General features: G+C 32.0%; 1 protein-coding gene across 1 annotated transcript; it reads left to right on the forward strand.

Annotated features, from left to right (window-relative positions):
• The first annotated feature begins 10726 nt into the window (after window positions 1-10726).
• On the forward strand, window positions 10727-14354 carry LOC110807870 (very-long-chain aldehyde decarbonylase CER1-like). The gene is made up of 10 exons (XM_022033165.2): window positions 10727-10842; window positions 11183-11406; window positions 11518-11750; window positions 11851-12070; window positions 12567-12933; window positions 13019-13126; window positions 13233-13433; window positions 13543-13638; window positions 13783-13956; window positions 14043-14354. The coding sequence occupies exons 1-10, from the start codon at window positions 10783-10785 to the stop codon at window positions 14244-14246; spliced, it is 1887 nt and encodes a 628-aa protein (XP_021888857.2). The 5' UTR covers window positions 10727-10782; the 3' UTR covers window positions 14247-14354.
• Window positions 14355-16033: the final 1679 nt, after the last annotated feature.

Raw genomic sequence — 16033 nt, forward strand, 5'->3', positions numbered from 1 at the left:
GATATGACTATGATATGATAGATTTTATGTTTTCTTTAATGAAATAAATCATTTTTATAATTAATAAAGGACCCTAACATGACTCTTGAGGGTAAGTGATGACGGTACTTCTAATTACCTTTGAAATCTTATGATATTATTTAAATATTATTTTTCTTACTGAATATATGGAACTCACTCCTTTCTATGCCCCCACCCCTAGATGAGGAAGATAATGAGGAACCGATTGCTGACCTACCCCTTGAAGCCTTTGAGGATCTTATGGATCCATGATCTTTTTTAAGTGTATAATTATCTCACACTCTAATGAGTCCATCTTTTGTAGAAACTTATAATTAATTTTGTTTCTGCCTCAGTTATGTATGGAACTCTATTATTATTTTGTAAAGGATTATAATTATTTATTCTATTGCATACATTTATTTATTATGCACTCATAATTTATTTCTGTATCTGGCACCCTCATGCCTTAATTTGTATTTGGGATATCACAACCCGTCTCTAGACACAGATCGACCGGAACGAAGCGATGGAGGACGCAGAACGGTAGATCTGCTGAATGCCCATAGCTACATAAAAAAGGTCGAACATGCGTGATCAAGCTGGATTTTGTGCAAAAAAGAACTAGATTTGTCTTGATTGGTTTTTTGGGTGGTTTCCTAAAAATTTTCGGACTAAAAGGGATGAAGCCAATGGTGTGTGTGGCTCACGCGCCTCTGTTGCTGGCGGCGCGTGTGGCTCACGCGCATGGAAACCGATTGGTGTGCTAGCTGGGGTTGAGAGGCGACTTTATCTGGGTGGTGATGAGTTTGTTTTTTTTTTGTTAGTTGAATACCAACTCAACCTATTTTGTTATTTTAGGATTTTTTAAAAAATTCAAAAATTAAACTCTTAAATAGTCGTATTTTAGCTCTAATACTATGAAGATTTTGGAGAAAAAATAAACTATTAATTTTATTTCTTATTGTTTGTGTTTACACTTAGGATATATATAGAGTGAACTATCCTTATTATAGAAGGATTCTAATTACATGATATTATTTTATTATTAGAACTTTAAATAATAAAAAATCCTATTTAGCATATTATCATACTTAACATGAAATCCTTATCAACAAAAAAAAACAGGTGTCATAATTCAGCTAACTGATATGTCGATTGTTTATCTTAAAGGAGTCATGGAGGATGTGTTAGTACAAGTTGATAGTCTCATCTTCCTTAATGATTTTTATGTGTTAAACATGGAAGATAATGAATCATCTAATTTTTTTTAATATCTTACTAAGATGAAGATAGATGTCCAGGATAATACACTCACTATGAAATTTTATGGAGAAATTATAAAATTTAATGTTTATGATGATATGGAATACCCTAGTAATTTGTCTTATATGTATGAAATGCATACTATGGATCCTCTAAGTCAAAAATATTTTGATTTAGATCATGATAATAAGCTGAGCATTGTACTTTCTAATTATTTTAATGTGGACAACTTAAAAATTTTAGAAGAGGATTTTGCTGTTGAAGTGAATCTACAAGATATGGTTTGGAATTAAAGGCACTTAAACCTCAAAGGAGTAATGCATCGTGTGTTGACATTCCTATTTCTAACATAAAATTTTTTACCTTTTGTTTTGCAAGCACGAAAGTTGGAGCTCAAACCACTACCTGAACATTTAAAATATGTGTTCTTGGGACAATAGGAGGCCCTTCCAATGATAATTTCTGGCAAACTAAGCAGACTAAAAGAAGACAAACTTATTAGAGTGCTTAAAAACTGACAATGTCTAGCTTCTAACAATAAACAAGGGTGCTTAATGGGAGGCAACCCATTCGATTTTTTTTTGTATTTATATTTCAGATTTTAGTTATTTTTATATTTACTTATTTATTTTATTCATTCGTGATATTTTGTTTTATTTCTCATCCTTTTTATTCTGACTGAAATTTTTTTTCAATTGCAGCTCACCAATGGAGAGGGCATAAACAAATCCACTAGGTTTTCAGTCTGGAAGTGTCTACATAAGCCCTGCCCAAGGCTTATGCCATGACCATATCTGGGATTTAATTTAGGGAAGTGTGCTTCTCAGTACACCCACCTCCAAGTCAAGTACCTAGGGGAGTTACTATGTCCCCTCATTTTTTTATTTTATGATTCATTCTTTACATTACATTAGTGATAATGTGTAGTTTAACTGTAGGGGAGGGATATACTATATTTTAGGTTTCCTTTTGAGATTTTGATGCACTATATATGTTGCGTTCAAATTTTTGTATGACACTCACTGATGCACATTTTAACCTTGCCCAAGGCACACCACAAATACACTTTCAACAACTCTTAGCCCAAACTTTTTCACAACTTTCTTAGTTATTCTCAAAATAACTCAATTGTGATATTTCAAAATCAAAGTATAATTATGACAATCTTTTAGGAATTCTAGCTTGTTTTTCATCTTTTTACACTATGAATAGTTATTTTTTATTATGCGTCTTAAACATGACTTATTTAGGGATTGTCATTAAAAATTGATTTTCTCTTCTCATTGAGTGAATGCCAACACTTAAGAGAACTTTACTGTAACTTGTCCTTATTTGCGTGCCTAGAATTTTGTGGTTCATGCATAGAATTTAGAAAAAAAGAAAAGAAAAAGAAAGCACAAATAATAAACTACTCCTTTAGTCAAATGAAATTATGACCAACTAAGTAACTGGGTGCATTTATCACAAATGTTTACCCTCGTGTTAAAAAATTAGTAACATTTTAAGTCAAATGTCTATGAGTATTATTATTAGCCACTTGAAACTGTGACCAATTGATTAACTAAGTACATTCATTACAAATGTTTGTCATTGTATCAAAAGGTTAATAACATTTCGAGCAAGCAATAAAAGTACTCAAGTTAGATATAAATAGATTTTTTGTTTTTAGCATGAACCAATTGCATGAAATCTTTATATCTGGACAGGCTTGGTGGCTATTCTTTTGGGTATTGGTTGTTCCTTTTAATGAAAATAAATGTGTTCGAAAACTATAAGACACTTTCATTGTGTGTTTACACATTGTTAAAGTGGTTATTCATCAGTGTGATTCCATGAAACTCAAACCTATGAACTACTAGTTAATGATTATTCTTACAGCATAAAGATTGAGATGTAACAAACAAGTTGTAATAAAACGATTAGGAATAGATGGGTTGAAGGTGAAGAGTTAAGAGTTAAATATTTGTATTGAGTGATGCTTGAGGGCAAACACAAGATAAGTGTGCAAGAGTTTGATAGTAGGTGTAAACATCATTTTTATTGCTTAGATTGAGTGCATATTTGAGTCACTTACTGCCTAACTTAAGAGATTTTGCTAATCTTTGATGTAGGTGGGAAGGTAAGACTTAATATCTGAAAAACAATGTTGCAGAACTAATTTAGCACATAAAGTCATCATATATCCTCAAGCCATGGGCAAGGCTTGCACTGGCGGCTCTAGCAGCATATATTAGTTCATACATGAGTAAGCCTTGGGCAAGGCTTACCCCCTAGCAAGAGCAGCAAATATTAATTTTTCATAACTCTTTCAAACTCAAAGAAAATGGCAAAAGTAGAAAACCAAGTAAAAATGACATTTTTAAAAATAGAAAGAATGTTGAAATCAAGGGAAGAAAAACCCTAGTTGCACACAACTTCACTCTTTAAATAGAAGAAGAAAAGAAGAGTCGCAAGGAGGCTGACGGAGAAGAAGAAGAAGAAGAGCATATTTTCTTTTTACTTTTCTGTATTTTTCTCTTTTGATCCGAAAACAATTTACCGATGTATTAAGCTCAATATGAGCAGCTAAACGTTACAATTTTTCAGTCAAGAATTTAATTGAAGTTTCAATATAAAGGTTGTGAAATCTAATTGCTTTATTTTTATTCTTCCTTATTTTTAATATTTATATATTCTTTTGTGCATAAGAATATTGTTGTTTGTTATTCGTTGAAATATGGCCCATTGTGCTTCTAACATAATAGCATATTGCCACTCGGGATTCCTGAATCTATAATTGTTTAGGATATCCTGATAACTAGTGGTAAATTAGTGTTCATACTAAGAAAATATATAATCTAATCTAAGTAAACCATATGGTTAAGTTTGTTGCTTAGAATCAAGTCTTACTAATTTTTAATGTTATTGATAAATTAAACTCTATGAGCATTGTTGGGGTTGTTCATTAGTAAGAGTTAATTAATGAGCATCTCTTGGCTAGTTTAAAATTAAGGAAATATATGCTATTAGGAGTGTCTCTAATAGCTAGAACTAGTTTATTGAGGATTAGTAAGAATTATCTTTGCATCAATTATCAATCTTGTATACTGAAACAAATATTATTTTTTTGACTGAAAACTATTCATAATTGATTCTTATTTTCTTATTATGCTGAATTATTTTATGTTAATCTCATTTAATTATTTTTTATTTGTTAGATTGTTTTAATTCATTGGTTGTTTAATTTCAACTCAAAGCATTATGTTAATCTCATTTAATTATTTTTTATTTGCTAGGTTGTTTTAATTCATTGGTTGTTTAATTTCAACTCAAAGCATTATGTTAATCTCATTTAATTATTTTTTATTTGCTAGGTTGTTTTAATTCATTGGTTGTTTAATTTCAACTCAAAGCAAAAACCATTCATTTTACTTCTATTTATTTGCTGGTTATAAAAGAATATTAGGACTCAATTTCATATGGATTCAACCATATTCACCACTACTACAATATTAGTTTCTTGTTTGAATAAGAATTAATTTTTGATAGATTCGACACCCATCAGTAAGATACAGATATAACCCCACTTTGATGCTCCATCATACACAAGATAGAGATTCATTAGCATGTTGGAGGGGGATCATAAAAGTAGCATCGCAAAAGGGTGAGGGTGATTTTAATCCAAATTCTAGTTTGTCCAAATTTCGGTAGAATATGTGGACGGGAGATATCCCACTAATCCTAGCTTTCCCAAGAATTTACAGTCTAGCATAGAATAAAGAGTGATTGGTCAATGAGTTCATAATTTGGTAGACAAGTTCTTACTCTTATAGCATATATTTCATAGAAGAATATTTACTTGAAAAATTATCATTGAGAAAATTTCATGGAAATCTTGAAAAAGGTTATCATGCTTTAAAGAAGTACCAGTGATAAATTAATCTAGAAATAAGATGATCAAGTACTCTTTTCTATGAAGGCACTCAAAAGAGCTATGGATAGTTCTATAAGTGTTGAAAGTGAATCTTTAAAAATTTCATGGAAATCTTTAAGGTTTTTAGGTGGCAAATTTTTAAAGGTTGAGTTTCTGTAATGGAATACTTTCATAATTGTCATCACAAATTGGAGGTTCCTAAAGTGTGCACTATATGCAACATGGCTCTTGAATCAATTAGTCACCTCTTTTTTGCTTTGTGAAGAGCCTGATTGATTTGCACAGGTTATTTGGCTTGATGGGGAATTAATTGGGCATCTTTGCGGGACTTAGTATCTCTTTTTGCTTTGTGACATCATCATGTGAAGAAATTTTTCAAGAGAAAGTTTATTCTATAGTGTTTTTCATTATTATATTATCCATATACCTTATAAGGAATGAGAAATTATTCAAAGATAAAACACTTTTTGAACCTAAGATATGTGACTTGATAAGGATTAGGTTGACTTAGTGGGTCGAATCTATGTAAGAGGACTTTAACATGCACATAACAAGTGAGCTTGCTTTAGTTATCAATAATGTTGGTACTGAAAGATGACCACACTGTGTGTCAAAACCTAATGATTGGACCTCCTAAAAGTGGAGAAACGCAATTTAATATTAACATATATGTTTAGGGTAAGCCTTAGTAAACAGAAATGGGGAGTTACCTAAGAGATCACAAAAGGAAAATCAATGTTTTGTTTTCGAAGAGCATTGAAATTCAACATTCCAATTCGATATAACTCCTGACAACTCTCGAGGTGATTGAGATTATCTCCAAACACAACAATGTTTGTTCCACAGAGGCCCATCTAAAAGTGACTCATAAATGGTGGCTTCTTGGGTAAACTATAACCTTATATTGTGGGGGCTTAATAATGTTGCAAGCAAAATTACTTATGGCATTGAGAACCTCATAGTAGTTTTGGTGGTTCATACAAATAGGGAGAAGAAAGCCTTTGTGGACGCATTAGTTAGTGGATGTATTAGTTTGTAGATGCATTAGTTTATTTCGGGGGGAGGGGGGGAATGTAATATCCTAATTTTTTCGATTTCTTTACTTTGTGCATGATAAGAGTACTAGGCATGCATATGTATATAGAAATGCATTATAAGACTATAAATCAAAAATTGAGAAATGAAAACGAAGGGAAATTTTGGTTAAGGGAGAAAACATCACCCGAATGAGAGATTTTTTCCCAAAAAAGGAAATTGATTTGTCCCAAACTTTGAAATTGGTTTCCAAACCTTAGATGAGATCTTAAGACATTTGAAAACATTCTAATGGAGTGAGGAAAAGCATTAAAGTGAAAAGAATGAGAGAAAATGAAACCTAGGATTATAGGGAACCCTAAATCCCCTAGTTGAGGAAAAAAGTGCCCTTTTGGGGCTAAAATGCTTCCCAAGCCCAAAACTGGTAAAATTTGATACTAAAATATTGGGAAACGATAGTTAACATATAAAGGAAGAATTTTGTAAATAAAGTAAAAATTTTAAAGCTAGAAAAATGAGAGAGATTCGAAGATTATGAAAGTTATTCCTCGAGAAAATCCTAAATTAACCTTTTTGGATTAAAATCCTTCCCAAGGCTAAAATATTTAGAATTTGAGGCTCAAATTCGATGGAGTGAAAGCTAACACATAGGAAAAAGAAGTAGTAGGGAGAGAAAAGTTTTTGAGGAAGAAAATATGAGAGAAAAAGAATAAAACCCACAAAGAAGAAAAAAAGAAATCCCCTGGGTAGCAATTATCCATTGAATTTCCTTTTGCCTCCAATTTTCCTCTATCGATATGTCTTAAAATTTTTGGGGATGTGTGTAAATGATTGGGGCATACAAGTAGCTGAATGAAAAAAAAAAAGAAAAACATAAAGGTTGGGGCACCGGGTATGGGAAGAGAGAAATAAAGAAAGCATGAGGTGGCATGCTTGGAAAACATTGTGGTCATTTAGATATATACATACACCAATACATATAAAATATATATAAACATGTATGTGGCCAAAATCTTGGCTAAATTAAGAGAAAAAGAGTCAAGTAAGAAGTGGCACCTAAAACTGTGAAGAAGTGACCCTTTTTGGTGGCCGAAACGGAGCGACTCTAAAGAAGATTCTTGTTGGCTGTGTGTGGGAAAAGAAAAGAAGAAAGTGGATGATGAATCATGGTGGAAGAAGGAGTTAGAGTGAAGAGAGAGCTCGATGAAGAAGGAAATAATTGGCACCAAAAATGGGGAAAAAAATATGGTGAAAAAAAAAAACATTGATTGTGTGGTTCCCATTCCTTATAAATAGAAATTGGAAATGAAAAGGGAAATGAGTTAGTAGAAAAGATAAAAAAAAAAAGGAAAGAAGGGAAAAGAAGAAAAGAGAAAGAAGAAGGAAAAAAAAAGAATGGTTGTGGGAGAGAAGAAAGAAATTAAGAATTTTTTTTTTGTGAGAAGAAAATCTGAGAAAAATTGTTGGAGAATTTTGGAGAAATTTTGAGAGAATTTTAGAAATAATGAAGGTTGAGAAAGAGGTTGAAAGAACGGAAGGAATCAATGTCCAAATAGTGAATGAACAAGGCTAAATAAGTGGAGCCTCTAAGGTATAGAAAATTCTTATTTTTGTAAATTTTGAGTTTTAATTTTAGAGGTAATTTTAGAATATTATTTAGAGTATAATTATGATATTTTTTAGGACTAATATAGATATAGAATAACTTGAGACTCGGCTCAAAATTAGGAAGAAAAATGGTACTGGAGCAAGTCATTACGCCGCCGGGACAAAGGAAAGGTTTAAGGAAATTTTGAAAATTAGTAAGAGTTGAGGTAAATGATTTCTATGGTATTGTTAGCATGATTTTGTTATCTTGAGCATCAATTATTTATGATGTTATATTAAAATTAATAATTTTTATTAATTATATTAATTTACAAATCTCCAAAAAATTATCAAAAATTGGAATTTTGATTTTGAAATTAAAAATAGTTACGTTTTTGTTTTCGAAATACGATTTTGAAATTATGTTAATCAGTTATTATGGGGGGAAGTCCGGCCTCATCGACACTGTAAACCTACCTATATCATGCTAGGAGTCTATTTATGCCCATACATGCTAGTTTCGTGTTTAGGTGTATTGAGAATCTTTATGTTCCCACAAGAGTTGGGAGTTTGGCCTTATAAGCAATTCATGCCTAAGGATGATATAGCTAGATATGTTTGTTATGCCTTCCTTAGTAATAATAAAATTAGGCTCATTGTACAATGTAGCACTATAACTCTATTTTATATAGGTATGATATATATGTATTGTTTTGTATCTATGATTCTGCTTAAGTATAAATGTACTAATATATTGCATGATAAAAATACTATAATTTCATAGTATGTCGCTTACTGAGATAGTGTATCTCGCTCACATATTATCTTTTTAGGTACCAAGGATACCGCTATCGAATAGCAAGTAGCGTTAAACAAGAATTTTTGAAAAAGTTAGGCTTTGAATATATCTATAACTCGAGATTATTGTTTTGTAGTTTCAAGAGTTTTAATGTAATTAGAACCTCATACTATATTTATATAACATATATATGTTTTCAAGGGATACGCTTCTGCACTGTTGTAATAATAATATTTTACTATTCATAAGATTGTTCTTCAGTCGTGCCATATAAGAGGGGTTTATGATTGAGAGTCTCTGATTTTGTTCTCCCATGTATGGCTGCATAGAAGATAGTTGTTTTGCCCTATGGATCCTATTAAAATACTTGACATACCTTTGAGCTATCGACGCCCTCCAAAATAAAAAAAATATAGTCTTTTGAAAATAATGATTTATATTTAGTGAAATCAAAATACAAAATGTCATAGAGGTATGAAATGTCATTTTATTTAAATTTAAATAATAGTAGCCCATTTATTAATTGGAAGAAGATTTGGAATGCCCATGTATTAACAAGGGTGAAACGCCACTTACTATAGAGGTTTGTTAGGAATATCTTATATGTTAAAAATAGATTGAGCAGATTGACAATGTTCTATGTATGGTGAGGAAGAGAAGAGTATGATCATTTGTTTAGATCATGTGTATATGCAACGGAAAGTACGAAAGTTTTACCTCATCTTGATATAAATTCAAATATGAGTTTCCTTAGGTGATATAAGGGTTGGTCCTTTAAACTCAATTCCTATTCTTGACTTGGTTTCTATATGTTTTATAGAGTATCTAGTGAATCTAATGGATCTAGTGGAGTTGTAATCAATGGGTTTATCATCAATATTAGATTATGTCACTGCACTTGATAAATAAGCTCCAGTTTAGCTTAAATGAGTTGGAGGTGGTAAAAGCAGTTGATTTTTATCCAATTGATGTACATAGTTTTATAATCACTATCTCTTTTTTTTAGAGACCACCTACGACAGACAGGTATAAACTTAATCGTAATGCATGTATGGGGAGAAAAGGGTGGGCTAATCTTAGTGTAGTGTGCAAAGATAGTGGTGGTATGGTTGTTTTTGCCGCTATAAAGAGAATACCCACTCCAAGATCAAATAAGGTGGCAAAAACTTTAACAATGTGCTATAGTCTAAATATGGTGTCTTAGTTGGGTCTTTTGGGTTTAATGGGGGAGGGAGATTCTCAGCATGTTATGCACTACTCACTTCATCAATTGGAACTTAGTTTATTAATTGATGATTTCTTTTCTTTATCTCAATTATGTAATGTTCCTGTGGGTTGCAATTTGATGGCTTATACTTTAACAAATAAAGCTTGTTGTAATCCAGATGATCATTTTATGATGTAGGACCATCTCTCTTCTTTATTCCCCTTTAGTAGAAGGATTCTTCTCATCTAGTTTAACTGAATAAATTTTCAACTTTTTTTAAAAAATAAATAAATAATAAATCAGTTTCATTTTTATTTATTTATTATTATAGTGAGAATAAAATTAAATTACCAAATCACTGGTCTACAAATACTACATAGAGATTAAGTTTGCTTTGCTGAAAGAAAAGATTATGTTTGGTGTGCCAAGTTAATTTTTATTTATTTTTTAGTAACTATTCTTTAACAGTATAGTTGATACTTTCATCTCTCTCTATAAGAGCAAAATTTGAGTTTCAAAACTGTCCATCCTGTGCATTCTCGTTCATATTTGTGTTGTTATATGTATGAATTTTTATATAAATTAAAAAGAAATTACTTTATTTTCTACAAGTTGGCTTTCCTGTTTGGTGTTCATAATTAATTTTTTCAACTACTACAACTTCTCTGTTTTAACAAGAAACTACAACACCAGCAACTTCACACTGTCAGTAGTAACCATAAACTATATCACGACAAATATCATACAGTTCAGTAGAAACTTTCAGATAATAATAAAGTATACACATACATATATATATGTATATATTTCCCCACCTACTACGTAACTGGGACCTGTCCACATAATGAGATAAAAACATCATTCATGTAAATAAAAGCAATTCTAGATAAATAAAGATAGAAAATAATTAGGAAAGACTTGGCATATAAATTGGAAACAAGGACAACATACGCACAGTACCTACAGATAAAAAGGATGGCTTCTAAACCAGGAATCCTGACGGACTGGCCTTGGAAGCGTCTAGGGAATTTTAAGGTTTTATTACTTAATTTACTAGGCTCTTTTTTTCTCTTTTAGTTTCGCGTATCGGCTCTTTGCTTTTTTTTTTTTTTTTTTTGGTTTTCTTTTCAAATAAGTTTCACTTATAAACGTCTTAAAAAAACATATGTATACATATATATATATATATATATAACTCTGTAGTCAGTATCCATTTTGGTCCCAAATTACACAGGAATAAGGATAGAGAATAAGGCCTCGATGAGATTTGGGCATGGAGAGTGGGACGAGTAGGACACTCTCCCATCTCGTTGTCATTCCTAATAATATATATATATATAGAAAATGAGTAAAGTAATGAATGGATGTGGTGCAGTACTTGATATTGGCTCCATGGGTGGTGCATAGCGTGTACTCCTTCTGCGTAAAAGGAGAGAAGGAAAGGGACGTCACCAACTTGTTAGTGTTCCCTTTTCTCCTCACAAGATTTCTTCATCACCAAATCTGGATTACTGTTTCTCGATATTGGACTGCAAAAGGCGATAACAAGATTGTCGAGAAGCCGATTGAGTTCGACCAAGTCGACAGAGAAAGCAACTGGTACGTAAACGTTAATTAGTTAATTGAATTGTTCTTGATGCATATCCTTATAATAGTGTATGTTCATATATATATATATGTATATATGTGTAAGTGGGTGTGTTATGATAGGGATGACCAAATCATATTGACGGGGCTAGGGTATTACATAGTGAACAAGACACTGGCAGGGGCAAGTCGGTTGCCGATTTGGAATACAAACGGAGTTGTAATTACAGCTTCATTGCATGCTGGTCCTGTTGAGTTTCTCTACTACTGGCTGCATCGAGCACTTCACCATCATTTTCTATACTCTCGCTACCATTCTCATCATCATTCTTCTATCGTCACTCAGCCCGTTACAGGTCAAAATATATACATCTTCATCCAAATATATATGAGAATTTTAATGGTATAGAGAAGACTAGGCGCAAATGAATCTATCATGTATGGTTTGGCATGCAGCTATTATCCATCCATTTGCAGAACATGTAATGTATTACATTCTGTTTGCAATCCCCTTAATGACATCGGTGTTGAGTGGAACGGCGTGCATGGTGTCGGTTTTCGGATACGTGACCTACATTGATTTCATGAACAACATGGGACACTGCAATGTCGAGATCGTTCCCAACTCTCTCTTCTCCTTCTTTCCACTTCTCAAGTACCTCATGTACACACCCTCGTAAGTAATTACGATTATATAGTTATCAGTTAAACAAATTATTAACTTAGTTCTCTAAGTAGGGATTATGTTTTAATTTTATACTATTAGTATTTTTCATTTGGATTATTTTAATGTTAAAAGTACAAGATTTTTTAAAAATTAGAAAGAAATTTTGTTAAAGTAACAAAATTTCTCTCTCTTAATATGGAATGAAATAAAAGTGACTTATAAAATATAATATCTCTAAGTAGAATTTTATAATTAATAAAAATTGTAAAGATCAGTTATTGCTGATCCTTCCTTATTTCCTAATGAATGCTATTATCAATTATATTGTTAAATAAAATAAATTAATTGTTTCCATTAAGTTTATTGAGTTTTATATTTAATTGTTATGATTTTTAAACTTTACATAAAAAAAATATTCTGTAAAATTAAAAAAAAAATTGTTCTTAATTGTACGAAAAGATCATGAATCAAACAATTTTGTAAGCTTAAGTAATAAATTGTACAGATTTCACTCCCTTCATCACAACCAATTTCGGACAAACTACTCCCTCTTCATGCCCATGTACGATTACCTATATGGCACGGCCGATAGGTCCTCGGATTTTACCTATCGAGCTTCACTACAAAAGCGACAAGACTCACCAGATGTGGTCCACTTATCGCATCTCACAACACCAAACTCCATTTACCATATGCGTCTTGGATTTATTTCCCTTGCCTCTAAACCTCTCTCCTCCCAAGCCTTACTCTTCCTTTTATGGCCCATCACTATACTCTTCAACTTCATTTTCAATCGTGCTTTTCTTTTAGAGACCAACACCTTCCACAACCTCAAATTGCAGTCTTGGCTAATACCCAGATACAAAAAACAGGTAAGATATATATAACTGTTATATATATACACATATTATATGTCTACTTTCATGCATGCTTATGTATAAACTTGTATACCTTCAGTATTTATTACAAGGACATAGACAAGATATTAATACCATGATTGAAGAAGCTATATTAGATGCAGACAGTAAAGGGGTTACGGTGTTAAGTTTAGGTCTCTTCAACCAGGCAAGTTTTTCTTTGTTTTTTGGACTTGTGATTCTTTTTATTCCTTGTGTAAATAAAAATTACATTTATAACATGCTTACAAATAAAATGTTATATGTGAATTAAGAGTGATGAATTGAACAAAAATGGAGAGATATACATTCAAAAGCATCCACATTTGAAAATAAAGATGATCGATGGAACTAGTCTAGCAGCAGCAGTTGTGCTTAATAGCATACCGAAAGGAACAACTCGCGTGCTCCTTGCAGGCAAGCTCACAAAAGTTGCTTGTGCAGTTGCCTCCAATTTATGCCGAAAGGGAATACAGGTAGCTACAATATTTCCACTCAAAACCCTAAAAACAAAAATGAATATTCCAAAGTTTCTATGGGTTGATTAATATATACTTCTTTTTTTATATATTAATGTACAACCAGGTTGCATCGTTGGATGAGCAAGATTATATCAAGTTTAAGCTCAGTAAAAAGTTTGGGTCTAATTTGGTCTTTGCAACGACTTATGATGATCATTTGGTAATAATACTTCCAAAATCCAAGAAATAACCCTTTTTTTCTTTAAAATTACATGGATACATGTTAACTAACTCATCTAGTCATCTATGATTATATGGTAGAAATATATAGTTGGATCTAGGTTTGATTAAGTTAGGGTGACAGGTATGGTTGGTGGGAGATGGAATAAGCAAAAAAGAACAAATGAAGGCAGCCAAAGGAACATTATTCATTCCTTTCTCTCAGCTCCCAACAGAAAAATTACGCAGAGATTGTCACTACCATAGCACACCTGCCATGATGACACCTAACTCGCTTCTTAATCTCCACTCCTGCGAGGTTTCTTCAAAATTACTAATTACTTTCATGCTAATATTCTGAAAATCATTAATTTCTGATTTACATATATAAATATATATGAGCAGAACTGGCTGCCAAGAAGGGCAATGAGTGCATGGCGAGTGGCTGGAATAATTCACGCTTTAGAAGAATGGAAGGTCCATGAGTGCGGGGATTCGGTGTTTAACATTGACCAAATTTGGCGAGCAAGTCTTAATCATGGTTTTCTCCCTCTCCCTCCTCCCCTCTCTCCCAAAATAAATTGTTGGAGAGAAAGTTGTGTTATTTGAAAGAAAGTTGCTACTACAGACTCACTTATCTAACTATTACGTAAAGCAATTGCATTTATCCTATGTTTTATGATTAATTAAAATAAAGATGGTATACTTCTCTTTTCACATTTTATAATAATTGCTATATATGTGAAATTTTATTACTATTATGCAAATTTAAATTCTATAATACATATTTTAATTTGTTCTTACTTTTTATAAGAAAAAAAAATGAAACAACAAAAAAAGAATTGAGACGTTGGATTATTCATGTTGGCTCAAATACTAAGATAACCTAAAAAGGAAGGTGAATTGAGTTTTTAAAATATTTAATATCTAATTATAATGTTTATGAAATATATATTAATTATAGTGTAAATCGAAAGTATTAATAAAGAATGATGACGCAAAATAAATCTAAAGAGAAAAGGAGTGGTAGTGTAAACTCAATTTTGTAGAGTTTTAACCCCAACTTGTACCTTCATCATCTTACTCAATCCAATTAGTTGATATTCATTCTTCTTAGTTTCTTCAAAATTTTATGAAATCTAACTATTTTGATGTTTAACTCATTATACATTTGTATTTTTCCAACACAAAATTAATTTTAAAATTTTCTATAACCTCTTTCTTAACCCGAAGGAAATAGAAGAAGAAGTTTGATATTCATTATTAATAGAGTAGATTTACCAATAAAAATGGCTTATAGATTTAATAGAGGCTCAAAAAAAGTAAAGAAATTTTCTTTTAATTTTGTAAAATAAAATTCTTGAAATTCTTTCAAATAACAGAGAGAGATAGTACGTTCATAATAACAAGTGCAAAATCACTATTAGAGACAAAGAAAGTTACATCTTTTTAGACTCAAAAGTTCACACCCTAAAAAGTTTCAGCAATGTGATGCAAGTGTAATAGATTGCAACACATTGTGGGATACATTAAAGTTCAAGGCTAGCTCTCAATATGTTTCTGAATGTATTTATGTCATGAAATATTGTATAACATATCAAGATATAAAAATACTTTTAGTGTGTTTTGAGAGATAATTTTATAGCAAGACATTGTACGATATATTGAGCCATCAAACTATATCTTAGCATGTTTCTAAATATGTGTTTACTCCGGCATATTTGATACGAGCAAAGGGGGAGTAACCCACAATAAGTTTCATGAGGTCCTATGATTATGACATAAAGCAAACTCACATGGAAAAATCCCATGGGAGCTCATGGAAATATGGAGCTTACGTAGAACCTCACAGCCTCAAAAGGAAGCATATCGAAGCTCACGGCTTCATGGACTCAAAAGGACATAAACAAAGTCACGATATGGGTTGTTCAAGTGAGCAAACAAGCGACCAAGGTTCTCTACGTCACCAAGTAAGTGGCCAAGGCTTCTTAAAGGAGTAAGTAAATGTTCATTGAGATTTGGACTCTAAACCACCCACGAATAAAGTCTAACAAAGAAAACAAGGCTTGGACATGATGAATGATGGGCATTGGCCGCTTAGAAAAACATAATGATGCCTAGTGGGCTAATCACAAGAACTAAAACTAAGAAACTCAAGCAAGTTTTCCAATTATTTGTCAAAGGCTGGATCCATAAAGAAGGCAAGCTTGAGCCTAAGAAAAAAGCCCAAAAAAAAGAGTTTTTAGCCCATTTAACTAAGAGGAAGTTCGACCATGCATCCTCCTATTATTTAGGACACATGATCGAGATTTGGAGTTGGGAAAGAGTACCATCAGAGAGGGAAGCTCTCTTTCATGAGAGTTTTCCCATCTTTTCCTCTCTTGGTGGCATTGGAT

The sequence above is a fragment of the Carica papaya genome, chromosome 5 (assembly GCF_054855325.1).
Source record: "Carica papaya isolate Zhongbai chromosome 5, ASM5485532v1, whole genome shotgun sequence".
Lineage (NCBI taxonomy): Eukaryota > Viridiplantae > Streptophyta > Magnoliopsida > Brassicales > Caricaceae > Carica > Carica papaya.